At 46.1% G+C, this 19,957-nt stretch overlaps 1 protein-coding gene across 1 annotated transcript; it reads right to left on the minus strand.

Moving 5' to 3' along the window:
* Positions 1 to 4,611: 4,611 nt before the first annotated feature.
* USP35 (ubiquitin specific peptidase 35) lies at positions 4,612 to 19,596 on the minus strand. Its single transcript, XM_068395157.1, has 10 exons — positions 18,915 to 19,596; positions 17,719 to 17,854; positions 13,331 to 13,460; positions 11,813 to 11,914; positions 9,594 to 9,752; positions 8,967 to 9,160; positions 8,752 to 8,845; positions 7,097 to 7,203; positions 5,337 to 6,552; positions 4,612 to 4,782 (listed from the first exon to the last, which is right to left on the minus strand). The coding sequence occupies exons 1-10, from the start codon at positions 19,594 to 19,596 to the stop codon at positions 4,612 to 4,614; spliced, it is 2,991 nt and encodes a 996-aa protein (XP_068251258.1).
* Positions 19,597 to 19,957: the final 361 nt, after the last annotated feature.

The following is a 19,957-nucleotide window of genomic DNA, read 5'->3' on the forward strand; positions in this document are numbered from 1 at the left end:
AACCCCTCCTTCAAGACACTTATATCTACTTAAAAAAAAAAAAAGACAACTGGGGAAACACACATCTCTACAGCACAGCCCCGTAAACCCCTTTTTTAGGCAAGAGTAGCATCACCTCACATCTGCAGCACATCTGGGATCCTGAATCTGGAGCTGAGGACTCTGCTGCGGGCTCTTTTCAGCTAGAGGCATGTGTGACACTATGGACCGTACTATCGTGTGTACTGTAGTATATACTTTACCAATATACCAAATACAAATCTTACTGTCATTATTAACACTAATATTAATATCTTATATACTATAATTGGTATAGCATGGATAGTAACATACTATAGTAAAGTTATACTAGACTTCTGTAAGGCCTTTGGTACAGTCACCCGTAACATTCTTACCTCTAAATTGGAGAGATACATGTTTGATGCAGGGACCGTTAGATGGATAAGGAATTGTCTGGATGGCCGTGTCAAAAGAGCTACAGTCAACGGCTCAGTGTCCAAGTGGAAATCAGTAATGAGTGGTGTCCCTCAAGGGTCCATACTGCAACCAATACTATTTAAAGTCTTCATTAATGACATAGACAGTGGGATTGAGTGCACCCTCAGCAAGTTTGCCAATGACACCAAGCTGAGTGGTGCGGTTGATACTCTACAGAGAAGGGATGCCATCCAGAGGGACCGTGATAGGCTTCAGGTGTGGGTCCAAGTGAATCTCATGAAGTTCAACAAGGCCAAGTGCAAGGTCCTGCATGTGGGTTCAGGCAATCCCTGGTATCAGTACAAATTGGGGGATGAAGGGATTGAGAGCAGCCCTGAGGAGAAGGACTTGGGGGTGATGGTTGATGAGAAGCTCAACATGAGCCGGCAATGTGCGCTTGCAGCCCAGAAAGCCAACTATGTCCTGGGCTGCATCAAAAGCGTCGTGGCCAGCAGGGATTCTGCCCCTCTACTCCACTCTCGTGAGACCCCACCTGCAGTGCTGCGTCCAGCTCTGGGGCCCTCAACAGAAAAAGGACATGGAGCTGTTAGAGCAAGTCCAGAGGAGGCCACGAAGATGATCAGAAGGCTGGAGCACCTCTGCTATGGAGACAGGCTGAGAGAGTTGGGGCTGTTCAGCCTGGAGAAGAGAAGGCTCCAGGGACAACTTATTGCAGCCTTTCAATACTTAAAGGGGCTTATAAGAAAGATGGGGAATAGACTTTTTACCAAGGCCTGTAGGGACAGGACAAGGGGCAATGGTTTTAAACTAAAAGAGGGTAGATTTAGATTGGGAATAAGGAAGAATTTTTTTATAATGAGGGTGGTGAAATGCTGGCACAGGTTGCCCAGAGAATTTGTGGATGTCTCATCATTGGCAGTGTTCAAGGCCAGGTTGGATGGGGCTGGGAGCAACCTGGTCTAGTGAAAGATGTCCCTGCCCATGGCAGGGAGGTTGGATGAGATTATCTTCAAAGGTCCCTTCCACCATGGATCTATGATTCTATAATATTAATAGTGTATTACTAATACTCATCATGTAGTATACTTATAGTATACTACTAATAGTATAATATTGTTATAATATTATAACATGTGATTATATTAATAGTATTCATAGTAATAATAATAAATAGTATTAATAATGTATATTAATGCAAACTTTAGTGTGTGCTAAATATTTAGTATAGTACTCATATCTTATTTATCTGATAATTTTATACATCTGTGTATATTATATATCACAGAATCACAGAATCAACCAGGTTGGAAGAGACCTCAGGGATCATCGAGTCCAACCGTTGCCCTGACACCACCCTGTCAACTAGACCATGGCACATATTTATACTATATACATATATATAGTAATTACTTTGGGGAGACGATCGTGGAGCAACTGTAGATAACACTGTGAAAAGATGATTAATTCTGTGAGAGGCTGAGAGAGCTTGGTCTGTTCAGCCTGGAGAAGAGAAGACTGAGAGGGGATCTTATCAACACTTACAAATACCTTAGGGGTGGGTGTCAAGAGGAGGGGACCAGAGTCTTCTCAGTGGTGCCCAGAGACAGGACAAGGGGCAACGGACACAAGCTGAAACATGGGAAGTTCCATCTGAATATGAGGAGGAACTTCTTTACTTTGAGGGTGCCAGAGCCCTGGCACAGGCTGCCCAGGGAGGGTGGGGAGTCTCCTTCTCTGGAGATATTCAAAACCCGCCTGGATGCAACCCTGTGCAACGTGCTCTGGGTGACCCTGCTTTGGCAGGGGGTTGGACTAGATGATCTCCAGAGGTCCCTTCCAACCCCAACCATTCTGTGACTGTGATTCTGTGAAAACAGAGGCTCAGGGCTGAGTCCGAAAGGGAAGTCCAATGCCGAGAATTATAGGAAATGAACAGGGACCAAACCAGATCACCTCGTTATGCTGTTGAAACTATCCAGGCTGCCATCCGTGCTGAGCACTGCGTGCAGTTTGCCTCTGCTCATCTCAGAAAATCTTGGGGGAAAAACAAGACATATTCAGGGAAGAGCGTAGCTATGATACAGCCTCTCCATTTTCCATGTTGGGTTAATTATCATCTGCCTTGATTATTTAGATTAGGATCTCATCAAGGCAGAGACAGTCTCCTGCAAAAGCACCTTCCAACACGTGGCCCAGAAAATGCCTCCAGGTGAGACTCCAGCACAAAGCAGGGAGCTGGCACAACAGCAGCATGAAAGTTTTCGGCAACCTTTCTGGACAGGATGTTCATGGAAGTCTATTAATAATACCAGGAAACACTGTGCTTTTTGTACAACTTCAGCTTTGGGTCCGTATTTATTTCTTCTTAGCACCACTTTAAGTCTAGCAGACTTAAGCACAATGAACACGCTCCACTGCTCATCCACGAAACGCCACTAATAGGATTGTGATCTGCATTCGGAAGGCACCCAGCTCCAGGCTGCGGGTCCCCAGCCCATCTCTGCCCGCTCCCCTCTTCCAAGCCACCACTCTGCAGGGTTGTCGCGCGTTTGTGAGGTTGGATGCTCATCTCCCGTCAGCTTCCCCATCTCTTTTTTGACCCATCAGCCCAATAGCTATGAGTATTGCAATAAGACACTAAGCCTCTATGCTGAATTAATTAATTTCCTTTATTTATATACAGGAAAGGCAATAAAAGAATATGATAGTATACGCCAGAGATTTGATCCCAAGTGTCCTCTCTAGCAGACTTTCTGCTCACATTATCCGTAGCAATGTCCATGCTTTGCCTTTTCCTCCACAGCAAGATAATATTCCCACCCCAACACCCCACGGGCAGGATTAGGCCCTGCACCCAGGACCAAAGGCACAAGTCTCTGCCACTTGAGCTAGAGAAATCTCTACTACAGGCACGAGGGAGGAGCAGGCAGGGACAATGGCTGGGGAGGGACATGGGAGGGAGCCGTGGTCCTGTAGATGCACTGCCCAGGGCTTGGGTTGGCCTCTGGCCACGAAAATCAGCCCCTGTCCCATTACTGATTTATATGATACATTGGTTTACATAGTATGTATTTATATTAGGTTGATATAATATATCTGCTTGGGCTACTCTCCTTGCAATTCAGCATTAAAAAAAAATAGCTAGTGGTTTTAGCGGGGGGGGGGGCTGTTATTTGCTGCTCAGTTCAAGGCATCCCAAAGGAAAGCCCAAGTTTTAAAGGGCAGATCCAGCCCAGAAAGCCATAGAATCACAGAATCACAGAATGTTAGGGATTGGAAGGGACCTCAAAAGATCATCTAGTCCAATCCCCCTGCTGGAGCAGGATTGCCTAGACTCGGGGACAAGCCATGAGATGACAGCAGCAGAAAAAGGCTAACTGAGTCCTAAAGACACGTCTGGAAAAACAGCTGTGTGTCTGGGCCTGCCGTGTACACTAACAGCATCCAGCGCTCACCAGTAACACAACAGGGCTCCTCTGGAGCCCAAGAAACACCGACTGGACCAGATCAGTCTCTCTTGGCTGGAGGGGCTTGTGCTTCTCGGTCTCTTTTTGGGTGCTCTGCATAAAACCCCTCTGGTCAACCTGCCACTGCTCACTGTGACCAAGCAGGCTTGCAAGCTCACCACTCCATCAGATCAGCATTGCCACATTGGCTGTTTGGCATCTTTTGGCCTTTTCAGCCTTTTTCTACCTTTAGAATTGTGTCGAGGTGGGTTCTCAAAACCACATTAAAAAAATAACAACAACCAAGCAAAGATCCCCCCAAATAAAACTCAGCGCCATGGGAAGGGCTGCAGACAGGATGTGCATGGGACATCTCCATCCCTTGGGCCCCACTGGGTCTGTCTTCATCCCCGTCCCTGTCCCCGTCCCCTCCCCAGGCTGGTGGCATGGCTCACAGCAGGCAAGACACGGCTATGCTGAAGCAAAAGGGCACTTCTCTGAGCTGTCAGCAGCTGCTCATCTCTGCGTTAGCTTAGTTACATTAAGGCGTGAAGACCAAGTGCATAGGAAGCAGTGGGACCTTCCGGGCACCAGACCCTGAGTCCTTTTCCATTGAAATGTTCCCCAAATCCTCCTTCAAGATGTTTGCTATCATCAGGGTGAGGAAGAGGAGCCTCTGGCTTCGGGTTAGCCCTGTGGACATTGACTACCCGGTTTAACCCATTGGCTAGAAGACGAGTCCGTGAAAGGAGCCAGATCCGCCGCCACCCGCTGCCGGGCTGCAGCCCCCCGACGAGCTGTCATCGTCCTTGTCCCTGTCAAAGTCTCTCCACCACAGCGGGGATTTCGGCAAGGCAGAAATGTAGGCAGCTCTGTTCCTCGCTTCTTTTTCCTGCTCCTGGGAGAAGGAAGGGGGGAGAAATAACACAAAGATATCTGCGGCTAAATGACCTGGGTGGGGGGGGATGCTCCCACTGTCCCCGAGGAGCTCAGAGCCTGTTTGGTTGCCCCTGGGAGCCCTCTCCAAATTAAACCAGGGTGAGAAGACCATGTGCTCATCTCTAGAGTTTGGCGGGAGGGATGCAGCAAAGCATTGCAACTCTCCAGCGATCAAAAAATAGCCCTTCCACGTCATGCATGGGTCCTGCACTTGGGGCACAACAACCCCATGCACCGCTACAGGCTGGGGGAAGAGTGGCTGGAAAGCTGCCTGGTGGAAAAGGACCTGGGGGTGCTGGTCAATAGCTGGCTGAATATGAGCCAGCAGTGTGCCCAGGTGGCCAAGAAGGCCACCAGCATCCTGGCTTGTATCAGCACTAGTGTGGCCAGCAGGACCAGGGCAGGGATCATCCCCCTGTACTCGGCACTGGTGAGGCCGCACCTCGAATCCTGTGTCCAGTTTTGGGCCCCTCACTACAAGAAAGGCCTGTTGTGCACGGCAGCGGGAATTACCTGCAAGTAGAGGATGTTATCTTTGGAAATGGCTTCCATCAAGTCCTTATGGAGGGAGGGTTCGCCGTGCAGGCGGCTGACCTCGGCCAGAGCCTCGTGCAGCAGGCAAGTCTGCCTGCCCGGCCGCTGCCTGTAGAAAAGGACGTAGGCAGTGTCCTTGGGGAAGAAAGAGGTGACATTGCTGACCGATTCAAAGGAGGAGAAGGAAACTCTGGTGTCATTGAAGAGGTACCACTGGATTTCAAAGTCCAGCTGCTTGTCGGAGGCTGGTTTTGGCACCCCGTCCTGGGGCTGCCCATGGGGGACAGTGTCGGTGCACTCCCTGGAGTAGCAGTAGTAGTGGCCGCTCTCGGAGGAGATGCCTGAATGCACCACCACGCTGCAGAGGTCGTACATGACAGACACGAAGCCACTTTCCGGGGCAGCCCTGTCCTTCCCACGCTGGCAAACCTCCTCGGTTTCCTCCGGGGCGACAAGGACAGGCAGCTTGAGCACAACGGGGATGGAGACGTTGTCCAAGATCTTCTTCCTCTTCATAGTCCGTGGGTCAAAGGAGAACCGCAGTAGCGTGAGGATGAGGTAGTGGGGACCCTCCGTCAGCTCTGCCACCTTTTCAGCGTCCTGCAAGGACGCGCATTTCTCACAGTGGTATTTATTCTCTGCTGTCAGTCTCTCTGGGGACAGAAAATAGTTGATTAAATCTGGGACAGATCTGGAGTCCTTGGGAGCACATGCCTGCTCCCCAAAAGCTGAGAGAGGGTCTTTGGCTGCATCCACGCCAACAGCATCACCACTTAAGGGATTTCCTGCTTCTCCTGGCTCCTGGGAACCCAACATTTCCACCGGCATCAGCAGAGCTGGAGGATCTCTGGCTATGGGGGCCTTCCTCTGGATCCAGGGAGACCCCGTAAGCTGGCTTGGGTTTTCAGGAGGCTCAATAAACTGTGGGCCGATTTCTTCCACCGGTAAAACAGACGCGCTCCCACGCACATACCTGTCCGGTGGGGGAAAGGCCAGGGACAGGTCTGTGAAGGCTTCTTCTCGGGAGGAGACGTTCAGACACTTCAAGCAGCGTATCTTTGTCATCATTTTACCCCCAAACATCTTCTCAATCAATGTCTTGTTTAAGTAATGATGCTCCATCGCCTGAGACATCAAGCTGGATTCCTTGAGTTTCTGGTAGATCCTTTTTCCGGTTTTTTCTTCTTCGTGTAATCTTTGGCAGGGAAAAAAAAGGCTGCGTTAGGCACTGATACATCACCAAGAGGTAGTTTCTAAAGTAGGGTTTCTGTTCTTCACTCCAAGGGGTTAATCTTGGTTAACCTGCCTGTGCCCAGGGGTCTGGTGCTGTGGGAATAAGGTGGGGAGGAGTTGGGCAGGATTGGGGAACCTGAGGTCTCCATGTGCCATTGACCCCCCCTTCTGGGACACCAGAGGTTTGGGATTTCTAGGTGAGAGAAAGGCAAAAAACAACATTTGACGGAGGAGGCTGAGTGGTTTGTCAGGCAAATCTCTAAATTTGGTACAATTCCCTTTGCGTTCAGAGCAAAGGCAGAAACTTTCAAGCTGAACTAAGTTCTGACCTTACTCCTAAGCCAGCTCAAACAAGGTTTTATGAAGGAGCTCTGGACCCGTCTCACCATCTTTCACCCCAAGCCTCCACTCTCCAAACTCCTCTGGATCTCAGCTGCTTGCCACGTTCCCACGTGGGTCAGCATTAAACATTACATTGGGTCTAGGGTCGCGGTGCTTCCACGTACCGGTCCAGCAAGTACTTGAGATACTCCGAGCAGTCCTGCTGAGCACCGGGGGTGAACCAGGGTGGCCAGGAGGCAGAGAGGAAACTCTCGGGTGAGATAGCAGGTCGCTGGCAGCAACACAGAAGAAGGAGAAATGCTTTTAACCCGGGGGATCTGGTTCTCATTTCACACAGGGGGATGGAGAGGGAAGAGGAGGGTCTTTCTGGCTGCTTCACTGGGAGCAGGGTGCGCTTGTGTGCCTGATAAGGTCCCCTTTTTTTCCCCTACAAGGGCTAATCCCAGTGCACGGGAAGACTTTCTTGGTTTGCTGCAAGCCAGGACTGTAAGGATGAATTTCAGCCATTATTTTCTGTATACTTCTATAAAATATCCTTGTGTTTATTTTTTCCTACAATTTTAAAATGGTTTATTGGCCTGACCCAGAGACTTCTACTTAATTGAGCCTAAATTTAATTTGATGCTCCATTTAATTTGATCAGGATCTCTCTCACCAAATCCTTTCATAAAAACAAAGCAAAAAATCCACTAAACTTCCACCCGTCATTCTGATCACTGCAGGCAGGTAATCTGCGTTACCGGATAATGTAATCACTGCCATTAGGAAGCTGCTGTCTAATTAACACAGAAAAAGACCTATCTTGGGCAAAGAAGGGACTTTAAGAACAGCATGAAGAAGAAAAATAACTAGAAGGCTATTAGGAAATTAGCAGGAAACTATTAACCATAAACTACACAACAAGGAAATATGCTTCTGTATTTGCGCATCACAGATCACAGACGTCCTAACCTGCCATCAAAAACTAGGCTCTTCTATGACCAAATATTAAATTTGACAGGTTGTCCATATTTTCCCCCTAAAAGTCATCTGTAATGACATAATACCACAATGCAACAAGCCCGTTCTGTCAGCCAAGACTTGGAAAATGGAGAAGCCCAGATGACTGGTTTCACAGCAAGGGAAAATTCACTGGACTTTCAAAATCAGGTCTTTCTAGGGACAGAAAGATCTATTTTCAAGAGAGGAGCTAGATATGACCTAGCTGTATCTCCAGGAGTCAGTCATATTGAATCTAATGTTTGTCAAGAAAGCATTCATAATTAATTTAAGGGTGTTATTTTTATTTCACTTTCCCTCACATACAGAGGATTCAAAGCATCTGGAATCTAAGGAGGGTTTTTTATTATTATTCTTTTAACAAAACCACTTTTAAGGCAATTTTCATCGATTGCTTGTGCTTTCCTGTGAAGCAAGGGGACAAGCGAGCTGCTCCAGTCTTGTTCCTTGCTGTATAGCAAGAAACAAAATCCTCTGCTTTATATCAACAGCCTTTTCAGCTGGCCACATACGTAAACAATTACCAAACGGACTTCGTTCTCAAAATGATATAGTTATTACATCAGTCCAACCCAGGAAGACCACAGGCTGAAGACAGGCAGCCTGGTGTGAACACAGCTCTCTTTCATGGGTGATAGGAGCTTGCCTCCTCCACCCCCAAAATTAGCCTCTTTCATGTAAACAAAATTCGTCCCGTTATAAAAACCCACCAAGATCCACAGCTCCTTATCAGCACGTTGGAGTCGGCAGGAAGCAACTTGGAGACGAGCCTTTCCGCAGCCGACAGTCCAAACAAATAACTAGAACATGAAATAATTACCTGACTGTGCTCCAAAAATGCAAAGAGCCACTGGAGCTTTGTCATCAGGGGCTGGGAGTTGCCCTCGGTTAAATTCAACACCGAATGCCGAAAGCTGCAAAAGAAAAGCAGAGATGAAAACCATAAGATGGAAAATCAGCGCGGGACACGAAACACCAGCGCTATGAGCAACCCCTGGAGCAGTCTTGAGTGGGAGCAAGGGAGCAAAAACTCACTCCGAAGCCATGAAAAGAGACTGTATGATGCTGTTCATGTAGCAGGTGTTTCCCAAGTTCATTAACCCAATCTTTCCCGTCTCTGATTTGGATGCCAGCCGTGGATAGAAGCAGGCCAGCTCATTCTTCTGGGAGGTCCAAGCATTTTGTCCCAAGAGATGTTTAATCCTGTCTTCATTTGGAATAGGAAGAGCCTTGGAAAGAGAGGTCTGTGTTACGAATCATTATCTTTCCACATGAAGAATTAGTAAGGGGCAACTGCAAAACTCCTCTGCTAGAGGTGATCACGCAACTCATTTCCCCTGCTCTTCGCATGAATATGCATCCATTCAAGGAAGTGTTTAGTTGCTAGTATTAGTCCTTTAGAGGCATTCAAGATTAAAGTTATAGCTAAAACCCACAGGCGTGATCAGGACTTCTGCAGGCCCACCATAAGAGAAGTATCTTCCCTCAACTTGCCCACATGGACCTCAAACTCAGAATTTTAAACCCTTTCTTCTACTACAATTTGAGGTGTTGAGGTTAGGACATCCCTACCAGTAGGACAGTCTCTCTGCACTAGGCTGTGAACTAAGATGCCATTTCCATACGGAAAACAGAACGATGGCTGAAAGGTGTGCATCTTACTTTAACCGCTTCTAGGACTGGTTCGTAGAGATCTGGAAATCCTGAGAAGCGGAAGAACATGCAGTGGATGAGCTCAGCCAGGTGCTCCAGGGAGCTGGTGGCAGAGTTGGAGTCTTCCTTCTTCAGAGAGGCCACCAGCCTGGGGATGTGAGGGAGTAGCTGGAAAACGAAAATTCACTACATCAAAAATGGCTCCAAATTACTCACAGAGCTTTAACACACATGCAAGGGAGTGAAATTCACCGCCAGGCAGAAAGGACAGTCAACAGGAGTCGACTTCAGTCTCATTCTGGACTTCATCCTTCACCCTATGAACTCAAGAGCAACTCTTCTGTTGACTTTAGTAATGCAAATGCTATAGACCTTAGAGGGTTTCATGTTGCATGACATGAAATACTCTGAGCAGGTTTGTGCTGCTGCTTTGCCGTGCTGTGATTACCATTCTTTGTGCAGACCAATCTCTACCAAATCACACACCCAGGATGGAAAGGAGTGTTACATGCTGACTGCCAAGTGCAGGGATTCAAACCTACAAGACAGATGAATTAGCCTACAAGAAGTGTTGTCTGGTGTGCTATATTTCATTTTATACTGTATAATCTAATATGGAATTGGTATAGTCAGATGGGTGGTGACAGGCACATAAACAGCACGTTTGTTATTTTGCTTTCATCTAGAAAATTTAAAAATGAACAAGCAGACGCAAACGCAAATGATACGTTGCTCACGGGCACCCTCTGCTGACCCCACAGCTGCACAGAGAATTAATAACCTATTTCCAACCCTGCAGATGTGCTAGAGTGACCCTGGGCACTTACGCAACCTTTTTCATATTTATTTTTTTGTTATTTTTACCCCAGAACAATCCTGAAGTAAAGTCTCAGGATCCCTAGTCTGGCCATTTCGTGGTCCTCCCTTCCTCCCTTCATCTTCCTCTCTTCTTTCTCTCTCTCTTTTTCTTTCTCCTCAAAGTGTTGGAGATTTTAACTATTTCCTTTCCAACAAGAAAGTTTTGTTGAGAAAGCAAATGAATCCCAGTACCATTTCATACATCAATATTTTGCCAAGCTGTGATGGGAACAATTCTCAAAACCCTTCCAAAATGCCAGGGCAAACACAAAAAGATAAGAAGCAAGACAGGTTTGTGCCCTGTTTTTTAAAAATAGGGGAGGAAATTTGTGCTCACTGGGCTGCAGATGGAAACTTCAAGCCAAGAGCAACTGACAGCTTTTGGAGTGTTTCAAAATTTGGACACCCAACTGAAGACAATCCTTTGGAACGACACTATTTTTAGAAACCAAAGAGTTTCTCAAGAAATTCAGGCTCATTTAAAGTGTCTCCAGCTGAGGAATGAAAAAACATCAGTTGAAAATGTTGGCTAGCTTTGCTTTTTTCCAGCCTTATCTGTTTATTCTGTGAACTTTAGGTGAAAAGCCAAATGTAAGGGCTTTAACGAGAAAGTATAGGAGGAATTTTCCATTACTTCTTTTATCAGTTCAGTCACTGCAAGCATGCCTTTGCCTTCAGCCTTACTTTTAAATTACAGCATTACAGGGGCAACGCCAGCAAGAAGCAGAGCCGTGCCTTAGTGTCAACAGCAAAATAAAATATAAAATCATAGAATTATAGAATAGAATCATAGAATCGTTTTGGTTGGAAAGGACCTTTAAGATCATTGAGTCCAACCGTTAACCCGGCACTGCCAAGGCCACCACTAAACCATGTCCCTCAGCACCACATCTACACACCTTTTAAATCCCTTCAGGGATGGGGACTCCACCACTGCCCTGGGCAGCCTGTTCCAGTGCTTGACAACCCTGATGAGCCCTCCAACTGCTAAACCTCAAGAGAAATGGGAGAAACCACCAGAGGAGAAAGCAAAGCCTCACTTCTCCTCTGCACCTCGCTCTCTGACACAGCGTGGTTGCTGTGTCTGTGGCAACCAACTCCTTTTAGGCTCAGGACTTGACTCCACATCTCAGCACTGGGTCTGAGGTGCCCAAAAATAGCTGTTTGGGCTGCAGGAGAGGGTAAGCAGCTGCCAGGACAGGATGCAAGTGGACGGACAGGGTTGGGTTTACATCACATGGTGAAATCAAGCAGATGGGGGAAATATTCCCCCATATCTCAGCCCCTTAGGCTCCCTCTGATCCATGTTGCCCCACGGCATGGTTACACTCAGGGCAATGCCCTCATCTGAGTGCCAGACACAGCCTTACCAAGTGAAATGCTTCGTGGGAGTGCTGGAAGCTCAGCAGCATGTACTGCAGGACAGACAAAGCCCCCTCTCTCACAATGGGATACAGCAGCTTGGAGAAGACCTGGTGGGGGAGAAAAAAAGCAAATGAGAAGGCAGGATGGCACTGCAACATGCAGGAGAAGGGACCAGCAGGAAAGAGAGGTACTGGGCATCCACCATGGCTGCTGGTTTGTCCCTACTCCACACTGGATGTTAAAGCAAGCAGCCTGCAGACGTGTCTCCAGAGTCATCTCCTGTCCAGAGCATGGCCTCAGAGCATCCTAAAAATACCATGTGGGTTATCCTCACTCTTCCAGGCTTGTGCAATGCCTGGCACAATGAGATGCAGACCTCTGTAACACCGCTGCATCTCTGTACCTCCTGATGGACAAGGACATGCAAGCACAGAGGGATGCTAGATTTTCTAAAACGTGCCTCTTCTGTTTTATTGTGATATTTGGAACTTTATCACTAACCTTTCTGGCAAAGAGACAGAAAGCAAAGGCCTTTTTCAAAGGCTAAGTAATGATATTTATCCTACTTCACAGAAAATGGTGTAAGTTGACAATGCCCTCTACCCCTTTCAGATCGTACTTCTGAGAGCTTCTAAAAATCTGATGTTATTTTAAGGGCTGTGTCCCTTTCCTATGCATTAACAATGAAAGGAAAGATAAAGAAAAGTCAGAGATGCTTGGCTCGTCTCCCACTGCTCGATGTACGTAGGGGATCACAAGGACAAATGAAGTTATTGATAATGTTCCAATACTGATAATTATGGTCTTGATAATTTCTATGGTGACTTCCACCAGAGGCTCAGCCAGGTGTTATCCCCATTCCATGAAGAAGGGAACAGCAGGACCGCAGCATGAAAATTTTTTTTGAAGTGGCGACCAACTTCAGCGCTTGGTCACGTGGTTTTCAGAGGGCGGCAAGTACTCACTGCTGAAACAGGTGGCAGCAATGGCAGTGGGGGCTTTATCTGCACTAGTAAATGAACTAAGGCCAGGGCACAGGCTTTAAAACTGACCTGTGACTGTGCGGACTGTTAATACGCTCACTGGTATGTATTTTACTTGTGCCAACCAGCACTGATCCAGGCACGGCTGAAGGAGAGCGTGTCACATTCCCAAAGGCAGGTTGTACAAGAGCTCCGTAGTTTGGGAAGGAAAGTGTTTGGTTGGCTTGAAAAGCCTTGGCTTCTTTTATTTCATAACCTTCAATATAATGGTACCTCTACATACCAAGACCTAAAGAACTGCAGGTTGTTCTGGAGAACATCACTCCTAGCAGCAAAAGCAATATCAGCCCACCACCCCATACACAGCAATGCAGCATTCGCACAGGGTGCAGGGGACACAATGGTCCCTTCAAAACCCCTCGGGACAACATACTGTTTCCTATACATCTCAAGTCACATCTCCTCCCCATTCAGTTGAAAGGCAAGAAGGTGCAAGGAGAAGTCTGTTGTTCACATTCACGTTTAAAAGAGCCCACTGACCTTTTCAATTTTCGAAAGAGTAACTTCAATCAAGATGCTGAACTTTTTCACCGCGGCCAAACCCTTCAGCAGAGCAATGATCCACTTGTCTATGTTCTTTCCCAGGGGCCAGGACACCCAGTCGATCATCCTGAAATTAAAAACAAACTCTTAAAGTAAATTTAATGCACATATTGTGAAAGCCAAGCTCTGCTCTGGGTTAAACAACCTCCAAATTCGTGTCTAATCAGTGGGATGACCAAGTAAGAGATGGGCTCTTCATAAGGCATTTCACATGTTATTCAAAGCACAACAGAGCCTGAAGTGGAATTACCCCAATGTCATCATCACGCTGTGGTTCATCAGAGGACCAGACCCAAGTCCACAGAAGAAAGTGGGGATTTCTTCTACTAACTTCAGTTAACTTGAGTTCAAGCTTTGAACACTGGTACGGTGCTCTATATATCACCTGTGTGAGGTGTTGATTGAGGTCTCTGCATTGTGGCCGTTAGAAAACAAGTAATACTGGTATGATCTCTGCATTGTTACTGGTAAGGAGAAAACACTCAGATTCAGATCTTTTATTTCTCTGTGTGGGAAACATTGATTTCCAGAAACACATTAAAAAAAAATACTGGTAACCCTAATGATGCCAGATATTCCTGAAAGTCACAGCTAACAAATTTCATCTGTAGCCACTCAACAAACATGTCATGTTTCTGCGAGTAATAACTACTTTACAGAAGTCACTCATAAAAAAATAACTTCAGACTAAATGATGACACATTTTTTCTGTTTAAATTTAATGTTAAACAAAAATGGGAAGTAACTAAGGTTTGGGATGTCCAAGGGTCAAACTTTGCTAACCATTTCAGTACCTTAATTTGAAGATATCCCAGATCTTCAGTCTCCTCCCTGAGTCCAGCTATCTTACCCAATCAGTCCCTTCTGCTTATCAGCCTGTATCTTGTGCAAAAGATATGAAGGGAACACAGATAACTAACCACCACAAGGCAAAGAGCAGGAATAAGTGAAGTCTACAAGGAACTGAAAAAATAAAAAGCTAGCCAGTAAAGAAAGCTTGAAGAGCAGAATATGTTGGGATGTTGAGAAATATGAAAAGTCAAGCCAAGCTGGATAATTAAGCAAATATCAGAAAAGCTTCCACAGAAGTTTTCATCAGAGGAGAATACGGAAAGCCATGCAATCACTGCATTCAGAGGATGTGATGGTGATTAAAGATATGATATGGCCTCTAGATGTGACTTCCAAACTAAACACATCCTCTCCCTCCATTTTCAGCAAGAGGAAGGAATTGATCAGGGTGACAAAGAGGAGGCAGATAAGAGATTGAGAATGGAAACAAGAGCAATGACAGCTGATAGGAAAGTGAAACATGAAGAGCTCATGGACTCCAAACAAGACGAGTTGGTGATTTCCATCATGTAAGATTCAACTCTGGTGAGTTTTAATTACTCTATTTACTTTGGCGTGGTGCTTTATGTGAGAAGAATAGGAGGATAGTTCCTGTAATGAAGACAGGCAATGAGGGGATGACTGGGAAGAACAGATAGCGTGCCACAGAGGGTTACCATAGGTGATAAAGTCAGGTTTGTCAGGTCATATGAATTCCTAGTCAAAGGACAGAAGTAGATCATATCTGACTGGCTATCTGAAAGGAGGTTACAAGCAATGTCCTTCAGGATCGAATGATGTTAGCACAAACGTCCTGAACGTGGCTGTGAAATTTGTGATGATGCAAAGCTGGGAGGCATCATCAACACAAGAGGAGGATCAAGGTATCACAAGGAAGACCCTGAGGATTAGAAATGTAGAGCTGGGAGGAAATGTATCAATTCAAAATGCATACAAGGCACAAGAAATGGATGCTACATGATGGTAGCATCGTGTTGTCTAGTTCATTGGTCTTGGACACGGATAGTGATGTTTGTGCACCATCCGTGTCCAAGAACAATGAACTGAAGTGGGAGCAGGTGTTGAAAAAGCCTATTGAGTTGGTCAGGGAAATGAAGAACATTTCCTGCAAGAAAAGCTTAAAATAATTCGGTTTGTTTAGCACAGCCATGGGAAAGCGGAGATGGGAGGGGACTGCTCTGCCTCCATACATTGAAGGAATAAACACCAGGGAGGGAAAGGAGCTATTCCAGCTATTTATGTTGGCATAAGATCAAATTAACTACAAGATGGCCAGAAATACATATAGGCTGGCTATTAAAAGAGAGATTCAAACCGTTAAAGCAACCCAAAGGTGGAACAGCTGTGAAAGAAGAGCAGCAGGAGCAAAAGCCCTTCCTGCTTTGAGGAGTGTATTTGAACATCCATGAAAGGGGTCTGTAATGTCAATGCCAATAAAGCAGGGAGATGGCTCCAGAGATCCAAAGGTCCCTCTTCACCCTATCTTCTTTTATACAGGCATAAAATAACCTTGTCTGCTTTGAGCTATTTTTTATCAGCACTAGTGCCTAAGCTGCATTCCTGCCTGCTGCCTGCCTGCATTGCTACAGTAGGAAGAAATTACATTTTAAATTCACATTGCACTTCCCACATTGCAAGATCCACAAATGTTTTGGAAGCCAGGGCCCTAATTTTCTAAAGGAGCCATCGATTTGCTGTGCTACACTTTTAAAATCTCAGATCCTGATTGCCAGAGGTAGCAAGTGCCACCATCGCTGTGTGACAGCATATGCCTTCTTCATCTGGACCTTTGAAACAGATACACCCCCACGAAAAAAAAAAAAACAGTGAGTACTTCTGAAGTCATGGATGCACATTAATAGAGTTTATCTGAAAAAAGACAAACTCTAAAAGAAACTCTCTAAAGGAGATTGTGGTGTACACTTATACCAGCAGGTGCCAGGCTTGCTTTTTTTTTAGCACTATTTGTTCTTTCAACGCTTGATCAGAAGCTCCACCCCACATCCAGTTTATTCCCCTGCTACTAACCCCCAAACTTTGGAGGAAGAGACTTCTGCATGCAGCCACTTTGTCAGGGATCTTAAGCTGAAAGATCCTTCCAACTTGTACATTTTTCTTTGTTTTTCTAGGCATGGAGCACACGCTCATCGAAAGGCCAATGTTCGTGCAGTTTTCTGGGGCACCCGTCTGCTGTAAACACGCTGCCAAAACTTCCGCATTTCTCTTAAGTGATCTTAATTACATTTTGCAGGCTCTGCTTAATGTTTGGCTAATTCTGAGCAATCATTTACTCATCCTTCTGCGTGACAAAGACTTTTAAGGAACGATGCAATTGATTTTGCAACCTCTATATTTAGACACTGGCGCTCTCAGAGGCTTTATCACCTGGAGCTCGCAGCAGCAGGTTCCCAGAAGGAGAAAAAGATGGAGGAGAGGGTTAAGAACTGAACTGATGATAACTTAATCTGTTGCCTTGGGTTGCTCTGGACTCTGGGAAAACCATGACCTTCCCCAGCAAGTCAAAAAGAAGCAGCCCCTTTCTGCATACATAAAGTTCCCATCAGGAATATGTGTTTCTGTCATGTAACCTTATTAGGGGGGACACAAATCCTGTAATAAGAAGAGGAAAAGAGATGTTTCCAGTGAGATCAAGTCACAGCAGCATCCTTGGGTCAAGTGCGTGTGCTACTGCATGTGAACGTCACCCATTTAATGGAAACCTCTACGGTAAGATGGGTTGAAGATACTCCTAAGCCAACTGGAGCAAGGCACTGAAGCATAGAGGAGCTGTAGGACATAAGGAAGCATAAGGAAGATCTGGTGATGCCAAAGAGGGCACTGGCTCTGCAAAGACCAGGTCTAGCATGTCAAGTAGTATTTCACCCACTACTCTTCATCATGCCTTGACATCTCCATTGATTCTGCCTGCACAGAGTCCAGAGATAAACATTGTATGGGACCAAGATCCAGACTAGCAGCACCACATTCATCTGAGAAAGATCAAGGTGGGATCATTGAAACAGTTGGGCATAACTCCCTCTCCAAGATTTTTAGCTGTGACTGGTGATTTAGGATGATGTCCTTCTGAAGGGAGATGAGGATCAACGTGAAATTCTGTGAAGAAGATTTTTGTGAAGAAAAGGCCCTCAACAGCTTCTGGAAAAAAATCAAAACTCTTCAAGATATCTTATGTTGAGTATCCCTTAACATGACTTATTTCTAAGAAAAAATAAATCAACCAAATAAAATAATAATAATAATAAATCAATAAATAAAAAGTCTTTATTCTAGTTCTCTAGACCCTCAAGGCTGGAAGGGAGGATCCAGAAATTCCCTTTTTCCTCACACACTCCTCACTAGACAGCACCAGCCAAACTGGTTGGGATAAAAACCACACAAAGGAACTGAGTGCAGCTTTGGGGCAGGTTTTTCTCCAAACTGAGAATGACATTCATTAGCGCAGCTTCTCCTACCTGCCGATGGCCGTCATCATTTGCACATCGGTGATGCTGTCATCGTTGGTCAGGTTTCTTATGACACCATCCATGAGCTCCAGAGGGACAAACTGGACCACACTGGCCAAGGCGTTGGATGGCGCTTCCTGCTCCTCTGCAAGACATGGATGAGTGCCAGCAATGAAGACGTTAGTTGCCTGGAAAACCAGGCACATGCGGTGATTTCTCATCTCTAAAAGCCAAATCATTTCTGCCTATGTAAATAGAGCGGATAGTCAGCTGGTGTCAATGAGCAATGTGGAGTCCACTCTCAGCTGTGCTAGGAGGACAATTCCCCAACTCCCAGCGCAGCACATAATGAGGTTGGGACAGAGCAGATGGGCTGTTGCATGAAGCCATACACGGCCCAAAGGGAGGAAGAGATCACAGGCACAAGAACGTTCTTGGGGCAACCCTGGGTCCCAAACTTCCTCTGCATGCTCTCTTTATACTAAGTACTGCAAATAATTGCAATAGGATGCAACTGCAGGTTTGCCTGCCTGGAGCACCTTCCAAAGGATGAGGCTTTCATACAGAGGGCACTGAAAAACACATCTCCTTGTGGGCTTAGGAATAGCTGGAGCAGCAGCTCACCTGCCGGCAGAGTTCACCCTTTCATGGCACTGGTACCTCCAAAAATCTTCTGAGACCCTCTGCAATAACCTAAAGGTCCAAGAAGTTGGATAAACATCTTCTGTCCCACCTTAAGATACGACCACCCTCCAGAGAGATAGTAGGGCTTCCTACCTCTAGATCAGTGAGAAATAACTCCTTAGCTTTGTCTCTAATTTCTGGTAAGGAGCAGGCTGTGGGGTCCCATCAAGTCAGCCATAAGAGCACGACATTTCTCAAAGCTTTCAAGTCCCACTCTAACCAGCTGCAGGTAACATGCTTTCCATTAAGCCCAGATGATGCTGGGAAGTGCTGAACACAGAAACTTGTACTGCAAATATTTCAACCGTTAACAACTCCTATGTAAAGACTCTGTGTGGTTTCAGGGGATACTGTTTTCCTAGCTGAAAGCCCCGGGTAACTTCTAGGGATGCTTGTTTATTATATTTCAGCTGAGGCTGCATTTATGCCGTGGATGAGAACCATGCAAAATGTCAAACTAATCAAATTTGACTTCATCAAAGACAACATTTACATTTCCAGCCTTTTTTTTTTTAAATTACCTGTTGAAGAAATGATAGTGAACAGCTCCTTCAAAGAGGGCAGGATGGCTGAGGTCTGAGTCCTCCAGATCCTCTGCAGCAGACCGCTCACTTTGTTCACCTGCTCCAAAAACTCCATGATGTCCTCTTCCCCCTCAGAGACGCACTGGAACTGCCCGATACACCGGATCAGCTGCTGACAAAACAAGACCTGGTGTTTGCCCGTGGGAATGCACTGAGGATGTTGGGTTAAGAGTTTGCTGATCTTCGCACACTGTTTAGGGCTGGGCCTCTCACAAACTTTCCGGAGCACCTCGATCCTCAATAAGCTGAAGATGCTGTTTGCTGACGGGCTTTCCAAGATGAACTGCAGTCCTAATTGGATATAATCGAGTACATAATGGCTTCTCTTTCCCAGAGGTCCATAGCCTTCCTGGAGGAGACTCAGCAGGAAGCGGACGTTGAAGAACTCCTCAAATTCCTCCGGGTGGTAGTGGCCATAGACCTCCAAAACCTCTTTCCCAATCTCCCTTTTATACTTGGTGTCGCCCGTGAGATAAAGCTTGGTAGACAGCTCCAGCATTGACCAGCATTGCTCGCTGTCCATGGGCTGCTTTGCTGCCTCAATGACGCGCCTCACAAGCCCTTGCTTCACGTTGTTGGGGTATGAGGACATCACCACGGCTTCCAGTATCTTATCCATCTCTGCTCCCAGCTGCTGAAAGAGAGGAACAGAGCAGCAGATTAGTTCAAGCAGGGTCTGCTGAGCTCTCAAGCCCAGGTTGGCAAGGGAGGTCAAAGAAGCAGAGCTTGAGAGCTCTTTGGGACCACTATGAAGATGATAATTCTTGTGCCCTTTTCACGGTGGCATTCAGAAAAGTTTCCACTCTGGTGATGTTTGACTGAGACTAAAGACCCCAAACTGAATGAATACACAAAAATACAGAACTTCTTCAGACTAATCACACGTTTGAGCATTTTTGTCTTGTAAACAACCAACGTCCCCTCACACTTGACCCTAGGGATGGATGCGCTCCCTCTCCTCGATGGGTTCAGCAACTCAA

Source organism: Nyctibius grandis, chromosome 2 (genome assembly GCF_013368605.1).
Source record: "Nyctibius grandis isolate bNycGra1 chromosome 2, bNycGra1.pri, whole genome shotgun sequence".
In the NCBI taxonomy this organism is placed as follows: domain Eukaryota; kingdom Metazoa; phylum Chordata; class Aves; order Nyctibiiformes; family Nyctibiidae; genus Nyctibius; species Nyctibius grandis.

Coding starts and splice junctions, on each gene's coding strand:
- USP35 (XM_068395157.1), bottom strand. CDS start 19,596: ATGGATAAGATACTGGAAGCCGTGGTGATGTCCTCATACCCCAACAAC. Junction 9,753..11,812: donor CCCACGAAGCATTTCACTTG/GTAAGGCTGTGT, acceptor TTCGTTTTCCAG/CTACTCCCTCACATCCCCAG. Junction 4,783..5,336: donor ATAACATCCTCTACTTGCAG/GTAATTCCCGCT, acceptor TCCTTCTCCCAG/GAGCAGGAAAAAGAAGCGAG.